Consider the following 16,902-nt stretch of genomic DNA (forward strand, 5'->3'; position numbering starts at 1 on the left):
TGGGTCCACCTTGTTTAAAATTCCAGGGTCAAGCTTTCCTCAGTTCACTTCTCCCCTTACTTTGTTATTTCCTAACAAATTCACGGAAGTGGAGCTAGTTTTGCCATCTTCCTTACCACCTGTTGTGTCCAGTTGATTTTGACAAATCATACATCCTGTGACGTTGGCAGCATAGGAGACGAGCCGTTGCTTTGTAGTCTTGGAAACTTGATGAAAAGTTGTTTGCAAGCTGAAACTAGTACCTTGTGAGTTTAGTTTGCATTTGTCATTATTAATAAAATCCATGATTCCTCATATATTTGCTGGCTGGTTCTTTTTCTTTTTTCTTAAAATAATAGTATTATTGAGATCTAATTCACATATTGTACAATTTGTCTTAATATTTAAGTTGTATGCTGTACAATTTTTTTTTTCTTCAGATAGGGTCTCATTTTGTTTAACAGACTGGCCTCAAATCTTGGGCTCAAGTAATCCTGCGTCAGCCTTCTGAGTGGCTGGGACTAGAGGTGCACACCACTGTGCCCAGCTCTCTGTGGTTTTTAATATGTCTTCAGGGTTGTGTAACCATCACCAGTAATGAATTCCAGAGCATTTTCATCATCCCCAAAAGAAACCCTGTGCCATGATAGTCACTCCCCATTTCCACCCTTTCTCCTCAGCCCTAAGCAAATACTAAACTGCTTTCTGCTTCTATCGATTTGCGGATTCTGAACATTTCATACCAATAGAGGAATCATACAGTATGTGATCTTTTGGGACTGGCTTCTTTGGCTCAGCATAATATTCTCACGTTTCACCCATGTGGTGGCACATATCAGTACTTCCTTTTATTGCTACCTTGTGTTTATTCATTTGTCACTGAATAGGCATTTGAATTATTTTTACTTTTTGGCTATTATGAATAATGTCATTGCAAATATTCACATGCAAGTTGTTATATAGACACATGTTCTTATTTTTCTTGGGTCTATTCCCAGGAATGAAATTGCTGGCTCATGTGGTAACTTATCTTTAACCTTGATATAGTCTTCTTTGTCTTTTATACTTTGTGACCAGTTTCTTTCTTTTTTTGGGGAGGGGTACTGGGGATTGAACCCAGGTGTGCTATACTGAGCTATCTCCCCAGCCCTTATTTTATTTTTTATTTTGAGACAGGGTCTCACTAAGTTACTGAGGCTGCCTGAAACTTGAGCTCTTCCTGCCTCAGCCTCCCGAGTTGCTGGGATTACAAGTGTGTACCACCATGCCTGGCTGTGTCCGAGTTTTAGAAGCAGTGTTTCCTTACAATTTGAATCCACTAGATCATCAATGTGTTAGCCCTTATCATGTTTGTTCTACTTATTTTTCCAAACAGTAAATTTTTTAAATTGCTCATAAGTTTTGAATGTATAGTTGAATCTGATTATCTTTTTATTACATTTTATGTTGTTATTTTTAAAGCTTGAATGTTGGGATAACCCCCCTCAAGGATTTGAAAAATTTTTAGTCATTTTCTATATTGATTTTTAGTCCTAAATCTGGGCTTTATTTTAGTATATGATATTAGATGTGTCTATAAATTATTTGCTTCCAAATTATAATGCCATCATCTCTTTCTTTTTCATATTTTGTACAAGTTTAGATATGGCAGTAATTTCTGATCTCCCTTGTTGTCCTATTAATCTTATTTAATGAGCATTTTTTGAGGGTGGGTTCAACACCTGAATTATAGTAATTATTAGTAATTACAACTTTTAGGTTTTTAAAGTTCTTTTCTCTTTATACTTCATAATGAATTTTGTTGAGTTCAAAAAAAATCCTGTTGGTTGGGCGTGGTGGCAGGAGAATCACAAGTTCAAAGCCAGCCTCAGCAAAAGTGACGTGCTAAGCAATTCAGTGAGACCCTGTCTCCAAATGAAATACAAAATAGGACTGGGAACGTGGCTTAGTGGTTGAGTGCCCTGAGTTCAATCCCTGGTACCAAAACAAAGAAAAAAGAAAACTCCTGCTGGGATTGGGTTGGATTTTTGTTAACTCCATACACTAATTTGAAGCTGTATTTAGTCTTCTCCCACCTTCAATCCTTTGTCATTTTGTCAAGACTTTTCGTTTTGCAGATGTCAGTGGGTCTGCTCTGTTCCTAGAGCTGTCCTCTTTCCCTTGCTGTGTGAGTAGGGTCATTTTCACTGTATTCACACAGACAAGAAAGCCTGTGGTATTTAATTCACTCTCACAACATTCGAGTGCATTCCATGTTCTGGGGGCTGCTGGAGCCTGCGGCCCTGGTGTGATAAGCCAGAGCGCTTGCCCAGGGGAACCTGCCACCCCAGGACGTAGGCCACAGCCTGCATGGGAGTGGGGACTTTAGTGAAGAACCCCTGGGACACTCTAAGGCCAGAGAAGAGACTTGGGCCAGTGTGGAAGTCCAGGGACGCTCCTGGAAGAGGTGACAGCTGAGCTGAATCTCAAAGGTGGACAAGGACAGCAATATGGGAGTATTGGCTATGCTACTGAAGCCTTCCATAGAAACGAGCTGATTCTTTTCATTTTTCTAAGACTATGAGCTTCGGGCAGAGGAATGATTTTTGTTGTTGCTGTTTTCTTTCTTTCTAATATATTCTTACATCTCTCTCATGCCTTTTTGCCAGAATCTCTAAAGCAGTGTTAAGAGAGAAAGGTGATGGCAGATTTCCTAATCTAGGTTCTATCTGAAGGTGCTTTTGCTGTGACTCCACAAAGGATGGTAATGTTCATACACTTGCTAAGTTTCTTTTTGGAATTCAGAACAACCACGTGAGGTACAGGTCTTATCCCCACTGTCCGTCTGTCCATCCTTATGAAGACAGCCATGAGATGGGGCAGCTGGACAACTAGGCAAATGGTGAGAAGCCTCAGAGCAGACCTGGCGCCCCAGCCTGTTGGTCTGAGTCTTTGGCGCTGTCGGCTTCCTCATTCCTGGCCCGTGGGCTTTTGCCAAAGGAGAATGTGCCTGTTAAGGACACTTGTCAGCAGCCCTCTCCCAGCAAGTGTTTATCCACAGGACAAGTGTGGCTTCACAGTGCCAAACGGTGCTCCCGTCCAGGACCCCGTGTTGCGGGCTCTTTGTGAGGAAGACATTCAACTCAAGGTGCAGGGGCTTTAGGCTAGATAGACCTGGAGCTAAGCTGTTCCCTCTGTCCCAGCAAGACTCTCCCATTCTGCCCATGCAAAACCTAATGTCATCCTGGCCGCCCTGACCTCTGACATTTTGGACTTTGCTCTATGAGAAAAGAGAAGACTCATGGGGCCGAGGGGAAGGATGTGCTCAGTAGACAAGAGACTCAGTTTCCCCCTGAGCAAGGGTGGATGGGGTGTGCGCTCAGCGGGTTTGAGTGGAGAGCTGTGTACCTAATACACAGCAGTTACTTTCCTATTGCCTTTTTCCTGCATTTAGGATTAGCCTTGAAAATTCCTTCATTCATTCATTTACTACCTATACGCAGTGCTCACCCTGAGACACTGTGGCCGACCTGGGGTGTATACATTAGTAAACTAAATAGGCATGGCCCCTGACTGGGGGATTTGTAGCCTGGTGAAGGGAGCCAGCCAATGATCTGGTAAAACAAAACAACACAGAACAGGATGCTGGGGGAGGGGCAGGCCGACTTGACATTGGTTGGTTAGGAAAAGCCCTTGAGGAAGAGTGGAGCCAATAGCTGAGAGAGAAGAAAGACCTTGCTAAGAATAGCGTGATCCAGGTAGTGTCATAAACGTCCTTCAAGCTGCCCCTGGATAGCAGAGGAGCACTAGAGAATCCAGAGAAGACAAGGAGACTCCATGTAGGAGGCTACTGCAGAAACTCAGCATGAGCACGGGTAGTTTAGCTGCGGTGATGTCAGTAGAAATGGACAGACACAGACACGTTTGAGAAAGAATTAGGAGGGACATGGTAATGGATGAGACATGAAGGAGAGTGGGTGTAAAGCTTGGGGCTCAGTGTCTGCCTCGAGCAGCTGGTTGGATGGCAGTGCCCTTTCTTAAGATGGGAAGGCGATGGAGCCTGAACTCCTAGGAGTCTCATCATGCCCAGAGGTTTCCTGGTGAAAGGAAAAGTGACCACAACACTTAGAGCAACCAAAAGATCTTTATTGCAGCAGTGCAACAAAGAGAAAAGAAAGAAGGAAGGTGGGGGGAGAGGGAGGGAGGGAAGGAGGAAGTGCACGCAGGAGAGAGACAGAGAAAGCAAGATAGCAAGAGAGAGGGAGCAAGAGAGAGAGGGAGCAAAGAGAGAGCAAGAGAGAGGGGGGCCTGGCAGGAGGGAGTTTTTATAGCCCAAATCTAATGGCGCCTCTGGGTCTGCAAGCTGCCTTGTTGGCTCAAGGGGGGGGGGGTTAAGTGTTCAGCCTTGAGCAGGGTTGAATGTTCAGACTTGAGGCAAACAGGTGATAAAGGACCAGATAGAGGGAGGTTTGAGTGCATGGGCTATCTTGCAGCCAACATCTGTTCAGCCTGCCCTGCAGACAACACAGTTCAGCCTGCTGTGCACCCAACACCTGGGGATAGATATTTGGTGGTTTTTGTCCTAGGAGGGAACTCCAGCAGCTAGGAGGGAGATATCCAATGAGAGGCCTTTGAAGATGAGCCCCATCCCTGAGGTCCAGGTGTGCAGGCCCAGCCTGAGACCAAATCTTGACCAAAAGAACCAAGAAACCTTCCCTCCCCACACCAAACACAGAACAAAAGCAGTACCAAGCGATATCTGATGGCGAGTACTGTGGGAAAGGGGTATGAGCATGGAGAGAGGCACCCTCTGCAGCACACGCAGGGGCACGGAAAACTGGGAGTGGAGCAGAACCACCCAGAAAAACCTCTGGCGCCAGCAGTTTTAGGCAGCATTGTCACTGTTGTGAACAAACACCTGACAAGAACAATTCAAGGAGGAAAAGTTTATCTGGGGGCTCCTTGAAAGGCGAGTGACTCACCCAAGATGGAGATTCAACCAAGAGATTTTATTGGGGGCTGCCCAAAGGGGAAAAAAGGGGAGGCAGAGAGAAGAGAAAGAGAAAGAGAGGAAGAGGGCAGAGAGCAGAGAGGAAGAGGGCAGAGAGGAGGAGGAAGAGGGCAGAGAGGAAGACAGCTTAGAGCGAGAGCTTGCAAGTTTGGGCTTAAGAAGGGTTGTGTAGGTGACGTATCGGGTGCTGATTGGCAGGATGGCTCAGGAACAGCGAGCAAACACTGTGTGTCCAGTGGGGATTGGTCTAGAAAACTTTTGAATTTGGCGCTCTTCAGCGAGGAGGGGGAGGGTAAGGGAGTCCGTGGTGTTCTCGCCAGACGGAAACTTCACTTTGGCAGGGACTCTCCCACACACCTGTCATTACTCCTTTTAGTTTTTGTGTTGGGAGCAGGGCGATGAGATGTCTGGCTACTTCCTGCTGGAGAGAGACGCAGGGTGTGAAGGAAGGGAGGGATGGCCAGGGTGCGGGGACAAGGAAGCATGGCTGTGAAGGCCAGGGCGCTGGAGATGTGAGTTTCCTTGGGGCTGAAATCGATGAAAGCTCCTCGAAGCCATAGGTCATGGATAGTCTCGGCCCAATCCTTGTCCCTGCAAATGGGGGAGTCAGCCAGCTGTCCTGTCGGAGGGCCTCCACGAGCTCCACGAGCCAGGTGCGCCCCATGTGGGCCTAAGAACACCAACGGTACCCCAAGGCCAAGAGAAGAAGAGGGAGCTCCTGGCCGGAGGTCCAGTGAGAGGGACTGGCTGAGAAAAGGCCAGCGAGAGCGAGTGGGCCTGGCCCCAGGTGACAAGCTAGTGACGTTCGCAGTCGTGTTTCCGTTGTGTAGCTCCACATCCACGATGCGAAGTTCCCTCAGCCCTTGGTGGGGCCTTTACTAGGGACGCGTGTGAAACCCCTGGGGAGGGCTGGTGAAGGTCTGGTTAGACTGCTGCCTGTGCTTCCGCAGGGGCTTGTGACACGTAGAGAGGCCCACACAGGGAGCCCAGGGAGAGGGCAACCGTGTCTGAGAAGCAGGGGGGGGCGTGAGGAGGTGGGCCAGGAGGGCCGCCAGGACTGTGGGGGGCAGCTAGCGTGGGGCCTGAGGTTGGGAGGGGTTGTCGGGATGAGGAAGGTCCTCCTCGGGCAGGGGGAAGGACCCTCGGGTGAGAGGTGGAGCTTTAGGGGACTCTCCGGCGGTGCAGCCGACGTGTCTGTGGGAGGAGGACGGTGGTCATCAGCCTGGGCTCCTCCGGTCGGAGGCCGCCTGGTTTCAGCCTGGAAATGTGAATCCATGAAGTCAGTTTGCCTGGGGATCCTGAAGGCGGGCAGCGGTGGGAGTACACAAGATGACCCTTAGGGGCCCTTCCAGTTAGGTGTCAGGGTAGGCATGTCACCAGGAGGAGGAGAGAAATATTCCCAGTCACCCAGGGTTAAGGGGAAAGAGACCCATGGCCTGGAGGGATCAGGTCATGGAGTTTCCTGGTGTTTCCAAATCTGTCTTCGATGAATCTAAGAAGGGGATGACTGAGATGTTCTGGAAGGATGCAGGGTGAAGGGGTCACCCCAGGTGGCCGGGGTGGGCGTTCATACATCACCTCAAAAGGGGACGTTTGAGTTGGCCTTTGGGGAGTGCCGGAAGGCGAGACAGGGCCACTGGGAGAAGTTTGACCCAGTGGAGATGTGGTTCGAGGGGGAGCTTGGTAGGGGTGTCCTTTAGGGTGCAGTTGCCGCGTTCTACCTTCCTGAAGAGCTGGGGTGATAGGGGGTGTAGATGCAGGGAATGTGGAGAGCCCCAGAAATGTGTTGTGTGAATTGTGAAGTAAACTTGGGGCCATTATCTGATTGCAAGGAAGTAAGGACCCTAAATCTCAGGATGATATCTGAGTGCAAAACAGAGACGACCATGGATGCCCCTTTGTTGGTGGTTGGAAAAGCTTCCCCCCATCCTGAGAAGGTGTCTATAAGGACGAGGAGATAGAGATACCTCTTGACCCTGGGCACGTGTGTGAAATCCAACTGCCAGTCGGCTCGGGGAAGTTGTCCTGGAGCCTGGCGGGCAGGAAAGGAGCCTGGCTTGAGAGGGGTATTTGGACTGGTTCTTTACAGCCCAAATTGGAGTGCTGTAAGGGGAGTGGGTAGGCCTTAGTAAGCCCTTGCGCCATAGGTCCTTAATAATGGGCTGTAGGCCCTGAAGACTGCTATGGAAGAGGGTATTGAGGTTGACAAGGGAAATGCTGAGGATCCTTAAGATGAATTCTGACAGGGACACAGTGAACCACAGAAGGGGTGGAAATGTCCCAAACTTGAGGGTTTACCTCTGGAGGGAGAGAAGGAGGGGAGCCTATGGACATGTGGGTTGATTCTGCAAGGGCGAGGATAAGAGAAAGGCTGGGATGGAGTGTGATGGAGGCATGGAATTTGGCTGACATGTCCCTTTCCAATAGGGGAATGGGGCATTGGGGCAATACCAAAAACTGGTGGGAGAAAGGATGGTGGTGAATCCTATAAGAGAGTGTGAGGGTTTTAAGGCAAAGGATTGTTTGTCCCCCTATCCCAACAATGGGGGAATAGGGTGGAACAGTGGTCCCCAAAACTCCCTCAAGACTGAGTATGTGTCCCCTGTGTCTAAAAGGAAGTTAATTGGGTGTCCATCCACCATAATAGTGACCCTTGGCCCCTGAAAGTTGATGGTGGTCATCAGAGGGGGAGTCCCAAGGCCCCTTCAGTTGTCCGTTGCCAGCCCCAAAAGACCCAGGTCTGGGCTTGGGGTGGATCCAGCTCCCCTTCTGGGGTGGGGGCAGTCCATGGCCCAGTGACCCCTTAATTGGCATTTAGGGCATGGATGTGTAGGTGGCCTGGGATTCGGGTCCTCTTGTGCCCAGTGTTCCTCTGTCCCACACTTAAAACGGGGCCCAGGGGCCATCTTGGGTGGTGGACATTTGGCCAGAAACGAAGGGGCCTGTGGGGTAGGTCCCTGCAGAGCCTGTGCCAGCATCTGGGATTTTTGCTCTCTGGCCTTCTCATCCCAGTTATGATACCCCTTAAAGGCTGTGGCCAGGACTTCACTCTGAGGGGTCAAGGGTCCCCGTTCCAGTTTTTTAAGTTTCGCCTGAATGTCAGGGTACCTCTGGGAGACACTTCATATCCAAACTATAACACCTTTAAAGGATTGGAAGAGAAAAATTAAAATGTTTTTCTAAAATGAGACAAAATAAGTTTTAAATGTAAATGGCCCAAGCATTCCAATTAAAGGCATAGATTTTCAGATTGAACAGAAAAGCAAGATGTGACTATACACTATGTCTGAGAAAACCACTTTAAATATTGACATATAAGAAGACAAATAATAAAACTATGTTCCATGCAAATGATAATCAAGAGAATGCTAAAATGTCTGTCTTAAAATGTTTACTTAGGAATAAAGACTATTACAAGAGGCAAAGGGTGACATTACCTAATAAAAAGGGCAATTTGTCAATAAGACATTATAATCCTAAAAATGTGTGTAGTTGATCTAAGCCTCTAACTCAAGAAAGTAGAAAAAGAAGAATAAATTAGAACCAAAGCAAGCAGAAGGAAGAAAATATTAAAAGATTAAGACCAGAAATCAGCAAAATTAGTCTTTCAAAAGACCAGTTTGGTCTTTTGAAAAGATCAATAAAACTGATAAATCTCTTAACAAGACTGAATAAGAATAAAAGAAAGAAAACACATATTACTAAGGCCCAAAAGTGATGAGACACTTATATAGATTGTTACAGACATCAAAAGGCTGTAGGGGAAAATTAGGAACAGTGTTATGCCAATAAATAAGCAAATTCCCTGAATGATTCAAACTATCAAAGCTCACCCAAGCAGGAATAGATAGCCCTAAATATCCCTCTATGCATTGTAAAAATTGAATTTGTAGCTAAAAACCTCCCCATAAAGATAACTATAGGTCTTCTTGGCTCCATTGATGAATTCCAGTGGTGTGGAATTCTAAGGAAGAAGTGATACCAATACCACCAGATTTCCAGAACATAAGAAGAAAACACTTCCTAACTCATTTTATGAAACCAGTATCTCTGAATATAGATGCAAAAACTTTCTTTGTTGTGTATTTATTTTTTCTGGTTATATACAAAGTATATTCACACCATTCATGTCTCCACACATGTACTTAGGGTGATGGTGTCCATCTCATTCCACTGTCTTTCAGCAAAACACAAGTAAATTGAATCATGTGATGTACACAAATGGTGTCAACTATAACATTTAGACTTTCAACATTACAGTGGTGGGAAAGCAATACATGCTCATTAGAAACTGTACTTTGAATATTGAATTTTGATCTTTTCCTGAACTAATAATAAGCAGCCTGATACTTCCCCCCCCCATGCGGGGCAGCTGTGGTGAGTGGTGTTCTGATCTAGACGTACACCTCTGCACATCGTACTGTTTCTGACACAAGCATTCAATGAATTGCATGAGTCATTCAACATTTTATCATAAAATAGGCTTGTGTTACATGAGTTTGCCCAGCTGTTGGTTCTTCTGTGCTCTGAGCATCTTTACAGTCAACCAGGCTGTGTCATGATGTTCAACAGGTCAGTTGTATAAAATGCATTTCCAACCTATGATGTTTTCAACTGAGTATGTGTTTATTGGAATTAAATATAGGAGGATCTGTAAAAAGATTATGTATCATAACCCAGAGAGATTTAGGAAGGAAAGGTGGTTTAACATCCAATAATTAATGTGATTCAGCATATCAATATGTAAAGAAAGAAATCACATGATCAACTTGACAGATCCAGAGAAAGCATTTGATAAAATCTAAAACTCTTTCATGATTTTAAAACAAAAATACCCAACAAACTAGAAATAGGAGGGAACTTACTCAACCTGATATGGGGCATTTATTAAAAAAGAAAAAAACCCACATCTAATAATGTATTTAATGGTGAAAGACTAGTTGCTTTCCATGTACAGGATAGGATTTCTGCTAGTCAATTCTGCTAAATATTGAAATAGGCATTCTAAACAGTGCTGTTAGGCAAGAAAAAGTAATAAAGGGCATCCTGACTGGAAAGGAAGATGACATGATTTTGTATATAGAAAATCCAAAGACACACCCCCCCACACAAAAAAAGCTACTAGAACTAATCAGCAAGTTTAGCAAGGTTAGGATTCAGTATCAAATATCAAAATCACATGTTTCTGTGCACTAGCAATGAACAATCCAAAAAGAAAATTAAGAAAACAATTCCACTTTTAATGGCATCAAAATGATAAAATTTAGTGTATATTAAAATATACACTAAAAAGTAAAAGACATTGTTTAAAGAAATTAAGGAAGATCTAGGTAAATGTGCATGCATTGAAATATCTTATTTATTAAAATAGTTGCACTGTCCAAATTGATCTACAAATTCAACCCAATCCCTCTGAAAATGTGAGTTGCCCTTTTGCAAAAACTGACAAGCTCGTTCAAAAATTTGAATGGAAATTCAAGTGACCCAGAACAGCCCAAATAGTCTTGAAACAGAAGAATGACTCCTACTTCCTGTCCTTTAAATACCCCAGTTATCAAGACAGTGCACAGGACTTGGGGAGGCTCAGTAAGTAGAGTGCTTGCTGGGCACAAGTAAGATCTGATTTAGTCTCAAAACTGCAAAAAACAAAACAAAAAAATACCCCCCAATTAGTATTCTTTGAAAAGAAAACAACACCCCCACATATTTATGGCATGCATATTTTTATGGCAATATAAAAATAGTAATATAACCAATATGGGAGGCTGAAATATAAAACTGGTAATGTGATAAAAATGTAGGACTACAGGAAAAGGCAAAGTAGAAAATATGAATGTATTAATTTCTCTATCAGTATCATGTGCAGATAGACACTGTATAAAGTTGAAACATATAGGTAAAAATAGTGTTCTACTCTGTGTGTGTACATATACATACACATAATAAACAGAATATATATTTTTAACTGTAGAGAAATTTTTAATTAACTATAGGAATAAAAACATTTTTCTGAAGTTGAATGATTATGGTTACACTTCAGTTTCTTCTCTCAAATTTAACTAAATTAAATGTAATGTTAAATTTAGAGCTGGTGTATATATAACATGATCTCTTTTTTTACAAAATTATTTTCATTTTGAAAGTTTCAGTGTTGGATTTCCAAGTGATATAGTCAGCTACTATCTGAGTTTGAAATGCAGAGAGATCTGGACTAGAGGTTAAATTTGGGACTTGGCAGCATACTGCTGATTTTTGAAGCTCTAAGGCATGGTAGTGGTCACTTCAAGAGGTTCTTAAGAGAGAAAGGAAAAGATGATGCCCTGCGCATCTCCAACAGTGTGCGCATGTATGGAGGAGAACCTTGGAGTGGAGTGGAGATGTGAGTCCTAGAGGAGAGGAACACGGGTGAGCAGTGCTGAGTCAAGCACCAAGGCCGAAGGAGCAGGGCCTTTGATAAGATGTTGCAGTGTGGTGTGGTTGCAAGGGTAGACCACCTGGATTTACTCCTCAGTGCTGCATCCACTGTTGCCTTCTTCTTTTCTTTCCCCAAAGCTTGCAGGTTAGAGAACCAGCAAATTGCTTCAACTCCATTTGGAGAATAATTTTAAGACCTCTTTCATATTTGGGGTCTGGCTAACAACTGGATCTTTTAAAGTCCTGCTGACTCCCAGCAATTGCAGGCAGTATGTTTGCAGAACCCTTATGTGGTTTTTATATGGCCACAAGTAGGTTTTTCTTTGAGAAATGCTTTATTAGACTGTTCGTTGGAGCTCCTTGGGCTCATGCAGTGCTGGAGCTGCGTGGTGTCCTTAGCCGTTGGTGGACGATGACTTTGTGCCCTTTGCTGGGACCTGAGTCCGTGTCACTCATCCTACTCACGAACCTGAGTCCGTGTCACTCATCATACTGGCATTCAGCAGTGTTCCACCTCTAATGCTTCTCCCAGCACTGTCCACTCAGCAGTGCCCCTCCTGCCTCAGCTCTCAATGCCAGGAAGGCCGTGAGGGCCACTGGGTTGCCAGCTGCTCCCTGTCCTGTGGAAGCCATTCTCTGCTCTCCTGATGCTTGCACTTTTGCACCGCACCCCTATGCTGATCCCAGGGAAGGAGGTTGGGTTTGTAAGCTGAGCCGTGCACTGGACCGGGGTGTGTAGGACGCAGGTGTGGATGTGCATCTGATTAGTTTCCCATTTTCTCCCCTTCTAGGTAATACTTACTAATATCCAAAACAGAAGTCCTAAGCCTGGCCCTGCTCCCCACGATCAAGAACTAGGTTTTTTCCTAGAAACAGGACTTCAGAGAGCCCATGTCCTCTATTTCAAAAATGGGTAAGCGTTCTTCATTTTTTCAATCCACATCCTAAAGAAGGAAAATAGACTTTTACTGCTGTCTTCAGTTTAGTTACTCTAATGAAGTAATTTTAAATATGAACTACAATTGGAATATTTTTTAAAAAGAACGAGCTCTGGCTCTTCTTGTTGTCTCCTCTCCACCTGGCCCTCTTGCTTTCCCGTGAAATTTGAAGGAGGGGTAAGAGAAGAAGGAGGGCATTTATTGACTGAGCCACAGGTTGGGAAACCAAGCCCAGGTGGGTGGGTCTCATGGGGCCAAGTTTTGGTGCCCTTCCTCCCTGCGAGAGGCACTGCACAGGCCTCCCCATGTTATCAAGGAAAAACTTAACAAACTGGAAACCCAGGCACACAGAAGCATCCCCTTTCAATGACTGATGAGCTCAGAGGATCATATTTGCCACATCCTAGGCAGGGTTTGTGCAGGTGGGTGTGTCTGTAAGAACTCGCTTTCTCCATTCTACTTGAGCTGCTTTTGGAATGGGTTGAGGAGCACGTGTGGGAGGGGGCTCTCTAATGCATTCATGTCTGTTTTCCTGATGTGTTGCTGTTGTGAGAAACGTGCTGATTCTGTTCCACATCTCTTCAGTTGTCCCTTGTTTTGACATTGTGCTGCAGGATAGATGTGCATGGAGACCAACAGTAGGTATCTGTTCCTCTGCAGCTCCTCCAGCTTTGCATGGGAGGCCCCTGGGGGCTGGACCCCTTCCTCTAGGAGCAGTAGTCCAGTAGTGCTTTAATTGACAGAGGGGACACAAGTCCCAGCTTCTGGAAAAATGAACAGCAGAGCTGCTCTCTCTTCATTTTTAGAGCTTCAAACCTTGGGGTGTAGCTCACAGCAGTTGGATTCCATCTGCCTGGCAGCCAGCGCTGCGACCATCCATTTGCATCTGTTGAGAATAAATGCCTGTTTTCCAAATCCTATTTAACTGTCTGGGAGGAAAGGCCTGCTTTGCTCCAAAGGCCACGGGTTCAGCTCAGCAAGGACCACAAAAGGTCAGGATCAACACCCCGAGGTTTGCAGTGGCTTGATGGCTTTCAAGTTTGATCTCATCTGCTGCTGCCTGAGATCTCTGAGTAATGGCGCATGCCCTCTAGACTAAGATGCTGTTGTCTGTTGTAAAGAGAGCGGGAAGGGAGGGAACATGGAATATCATTCTAATGATCTGTTTCTTTTCCCATTTTACAAAAAATGGTGGTTGTCACAGAGGAACCCCCAACCCTTGCTCCCCTCTAACCTGTGTGGATGTATTGATACGGAAACCCACAGGAATCAGTCCCCTGTGGGCTCCCAGTGGGGCTGAACCAATACCTTCTACTGAAAATGCTTTCTGTGAGATTGATCAGTTTGGTCCAGATAAGTTATTTTTTATCTTTGAAGCCTGTTCCTTGGAGAGGAAGAAGCAGGACTGTTAGGCTCTGACGTCAGTCCCTGAAAGGTTGGCTGCCCCCAGAAATCCAACTACAATATAATCATGAGTGGTTTGCACTAGCGGACAGGTTACATGCTGGGGATTGCTTCCTGACTGATTTCTCATCTTATGTAACTTTGCTCAAGTTCATTGATGCAGCTGTCAGGGTCTGTTCCCCTTGTAAGTCTTTTCTTATCCTCTTGCTCTTGTCACTGTGTTCCAAGAACCAAGTACTCTAAAAGGTCCCTGCCAGCTGCAGGGTTCTAGAGGCTGGGATTGGTGGCAGTAGTGGGAGATTACTCTTGGTAGGTGGAGGTGGGGGCCAGTGTTGAGACCATGAAATGTGAACAGAAGAGACCAGTGGGAAGGTTTGGACATGCCAAGGGGCCATCAGATGCCTCTTACCAGTGGGTTATTCAGGGTGCAAGAGCCACATGGTGGGTCATTGGTCAGTGGATGCCACAGGAGAATGGAGGGAGCTGCTGTCCCTCAGCCCCAGGGCTTCCCACAGTTCCATCTTCTGATGTATTTGCTCCTTGTATCTCACTCCATTTTTGTTTTTCTGAACTTTTCCTCTATGTGTCTGGAAGGGTGGTGGACAGGATGGACTGTCAGTGTAGGAAAATACAGGATAGAAGAGTTTGGTGGTAAGAGGTGGAAATAGGAAAACTACATCTTATTTCTTCAGTGATATAATTAAATATATGCTCAGCTTTGGGGTTACTGTTCCCGAGGACTCACTGGGTTATGGAATGGATCTTACTCTTCTAACTCTCCCATCTTTTCCAGGAGTGACCCCCCACCAACTGTTGACCTTGAGCATCCTCCTGAAAACCCCATGCCAGGAAGTTCCTGGCCCTCCAGCGCCTTTGCTCTTAGGGGCATTGTTAGGTCTGCAGGTGCCTTCTCTCCGTCCTCACTGCTACTCCAGTTCTCTCTTCCCTCTCCACTGCCACCTTGCATCTCCATGATTTCACAGGAGTCCAAATCAGGCGTGTGATTTGCTGCAGGGCACACAGTACCCCGGGTTCCAGGTTTCTGACCTCAGTCCTTTTACCACTGAGCCTTGAGTGGGGCTGGTGAGGAGCACTTGACCCCCAGGTCTGGCCCTGCAGCAGCCTTTGCTGGGGCAGTTTCTGCTCAGGCTTTTCCGGTAGCACACAGAAGTTTCTTTGTTATTCTCTTCCTCCCCTCTTCCCCCATTGTGCCCCCACTTCCTCCTTCTCCCTCTCTTCCTTCCTTTCTCTCCCTCTCCTCCTCCATGGCTGCCATCTGGACCTGTACCATGCTCCGTCTCTGGCCCCAAGAGACACTGGTATGGTCCAATTTGGAATGCACCCACCTCTATTTCACATCTGTTTCTCTTATCCCTCTGGGTGGCAGCAAAAGCCTGTTAAGGGTGAAAAGAATCTTGTCTCTACAGAGGGTAGAACCAGGGAGCTCTGGCCCTAGGCCAGGACTCTGCCTCCGGGTTTTCAGAATTTCCTCACCCCAGCACACTTTTGTATGAGGGGCAGCAAGGGGCTCAGGCTAGACCTGGACTTGGAACAGCCTGTTTACTTGTGGGACCTCAGTTTCTTTATCTGTGAATTGGGGCTAATGCCACCTACCGCAGGAGCTGTGGGAAGGAGCAAGAAAGTAAAGGCTCGTGGGCCATGTGGTGAACCAGGGGCAGATGACAGTCAGCAAACTGTGACTTCCAGGACTGATGGTGCCCTGCCAGTTTCCTGGCTGAAAGTGGGACCAGAGTAACGCCAAAGTCCAGCTGAAGTAGAAGGTCACAGGAGCAGGCATTGTGCATTTGATTGCTGGGCCTCATGCTGCCGGGCTTGGAGGAGGGGCGTTATCCACAGTGACTGCTGGTGTCAGCTTGGTTAACGCCTGGTTGCTGATGGCCTAATGGTCCAACTGTGGCAGGACGGGGGTCTTCAGTGGTAACTCACCAGTGGCTGGGAGTTGGCCTCATTCCCATTCTCTTCAGCCTTCCAGGGAGAAGAAAAGTGTGACTCCCCACTTGACTTGCTGGGGAGGCTTGGATTTGGGGTGCCACTCATTTGCTGCATTTATCTTAGGACTAGCTAACCATCCTTTGTAAACAATGGGCAGTGAAGGACATCTCAAGTAATGTGGCTTATGTTCTGGGTGAGCAGAACAGTGCGTGTCCCCGGCTCTGGATGGGTTTTGATCAGGGCTAGTAGGGATAAATTGAAGCCAGGAGGAGATGTGGCCATTGGTTGCTAGGGTGCAGCACTGAGTTCTGACTCAGAGAAAGTAGCAAGTCAGGCAGGAGCTATTGCAGGTTCCCCGAGGGGCTTATGGCCAGGCCAGGGGACAGAGTGTGTGGAAAGGCTTTGGATTCTGTTCTTAAGGTCAAGCACAGACCACGAATCACCTCTGTGCATTGGCTGCCAAAAGTTTTTAACCTTCCCAAATAATCTTATAAAACTTTGTCACCATTTACCCTGCTCAGTGTAGCCTACCCTTGGCAGAAAAATGGGCCGCAAGGCCCTGCTGTGTCCCACAGGCTGCTGGGGAGGGGTGCCTCTGGGGTTTATCACCTCAGGGACTGCAGTGGCCGCAGACAGGCTCCAGAGTCTGTGTGATTGTGGGAGACATCACGGGGAGGTGCGGCCAGGAAGCGCAGCTCAGGGCTCCATGCATTGGTGTCTCAGGCACTCATGCTTTACAATCTGGCTCCAGGCATCTCCCTCTTGCAGCAGGAAGAAGTACCCACTTCTTAAGCTGCACATGACTTTTGACATTCTGAGTCCATTGCAGAGAAGGTGAGCAGTTAATACACAGCAGTTGTTGAACATGACAGACTTCAAGAGAGACAGAGATGAAAAAGAAATGGGCTTTGCTCTGCGGGAGGTGGTAGGAGAAGAAAAGGGGTGAGACATGAGCATTAGTAACTTTAAAGGTCATATCATGGTTCTTTAAAATATTCAGCAGTGAAAGAGCACTCTAAATGAGCTGAGGTTCCAGCCACCCCACCTTACCTTACCGTCCAGGCATTTGGCACGGCCTCTTGCTCTTCCATTCAGTGAGGGTTAATTGTGTGCCACTCCGGGCCAGGCCCTATTTTAGGTAGTCAGGATAGAGTGGTGAGGAAGAAAGACTGAGTCCCTGCCCTGGAGTTCATGGAATAAAGAATCATGGAGAATTAAGAATTA

General features: G+C 46.3%; 1 protein-coding gene across 4 annotated transcripts in view; it reads left to right on the forward strand.

Annotated features, from left to right (window-relative positions):
* The window catches only part of Ttc7b (tetratricopeptide repeat domain 7B), a 234,360-nt gene that overhangs the window by 62,310 nt on the left and 155,148 nt on the right, over window positions 1-16,902 (forward strand). For all 4 annotated transcript variants that reach the window (XM_076849750.2, XM_076849751.2, XM_076849753.2 and 1 more), the window contains one exon: window positions 12,175-12,296. In XM_076849750.2, coding sequence (XP_076705865.1) covers window positions 12,175-12,296 — 122 coding nt within the window. The remainder of the gene's footprint in view (window positions 1-12,174; window positions 12,297-16,902) is intronic.

This window comes from Callospermophilus lateralis, chromosome 3 (genome assembly GCF_048772815.1).
Source record: "Callospermophilus lateralis isolate mCalLat2 chromosome 3, mCalLat2.hap1, whole genome shotgun sequence".
NCBI classification, from domain to species: domain Eukaryota; kingdom Metazoa; phylum Chordata; class Mammalia; order Rodentia; family Sciuridae; genus Callospermophilus; species Callospermophilus lateralis.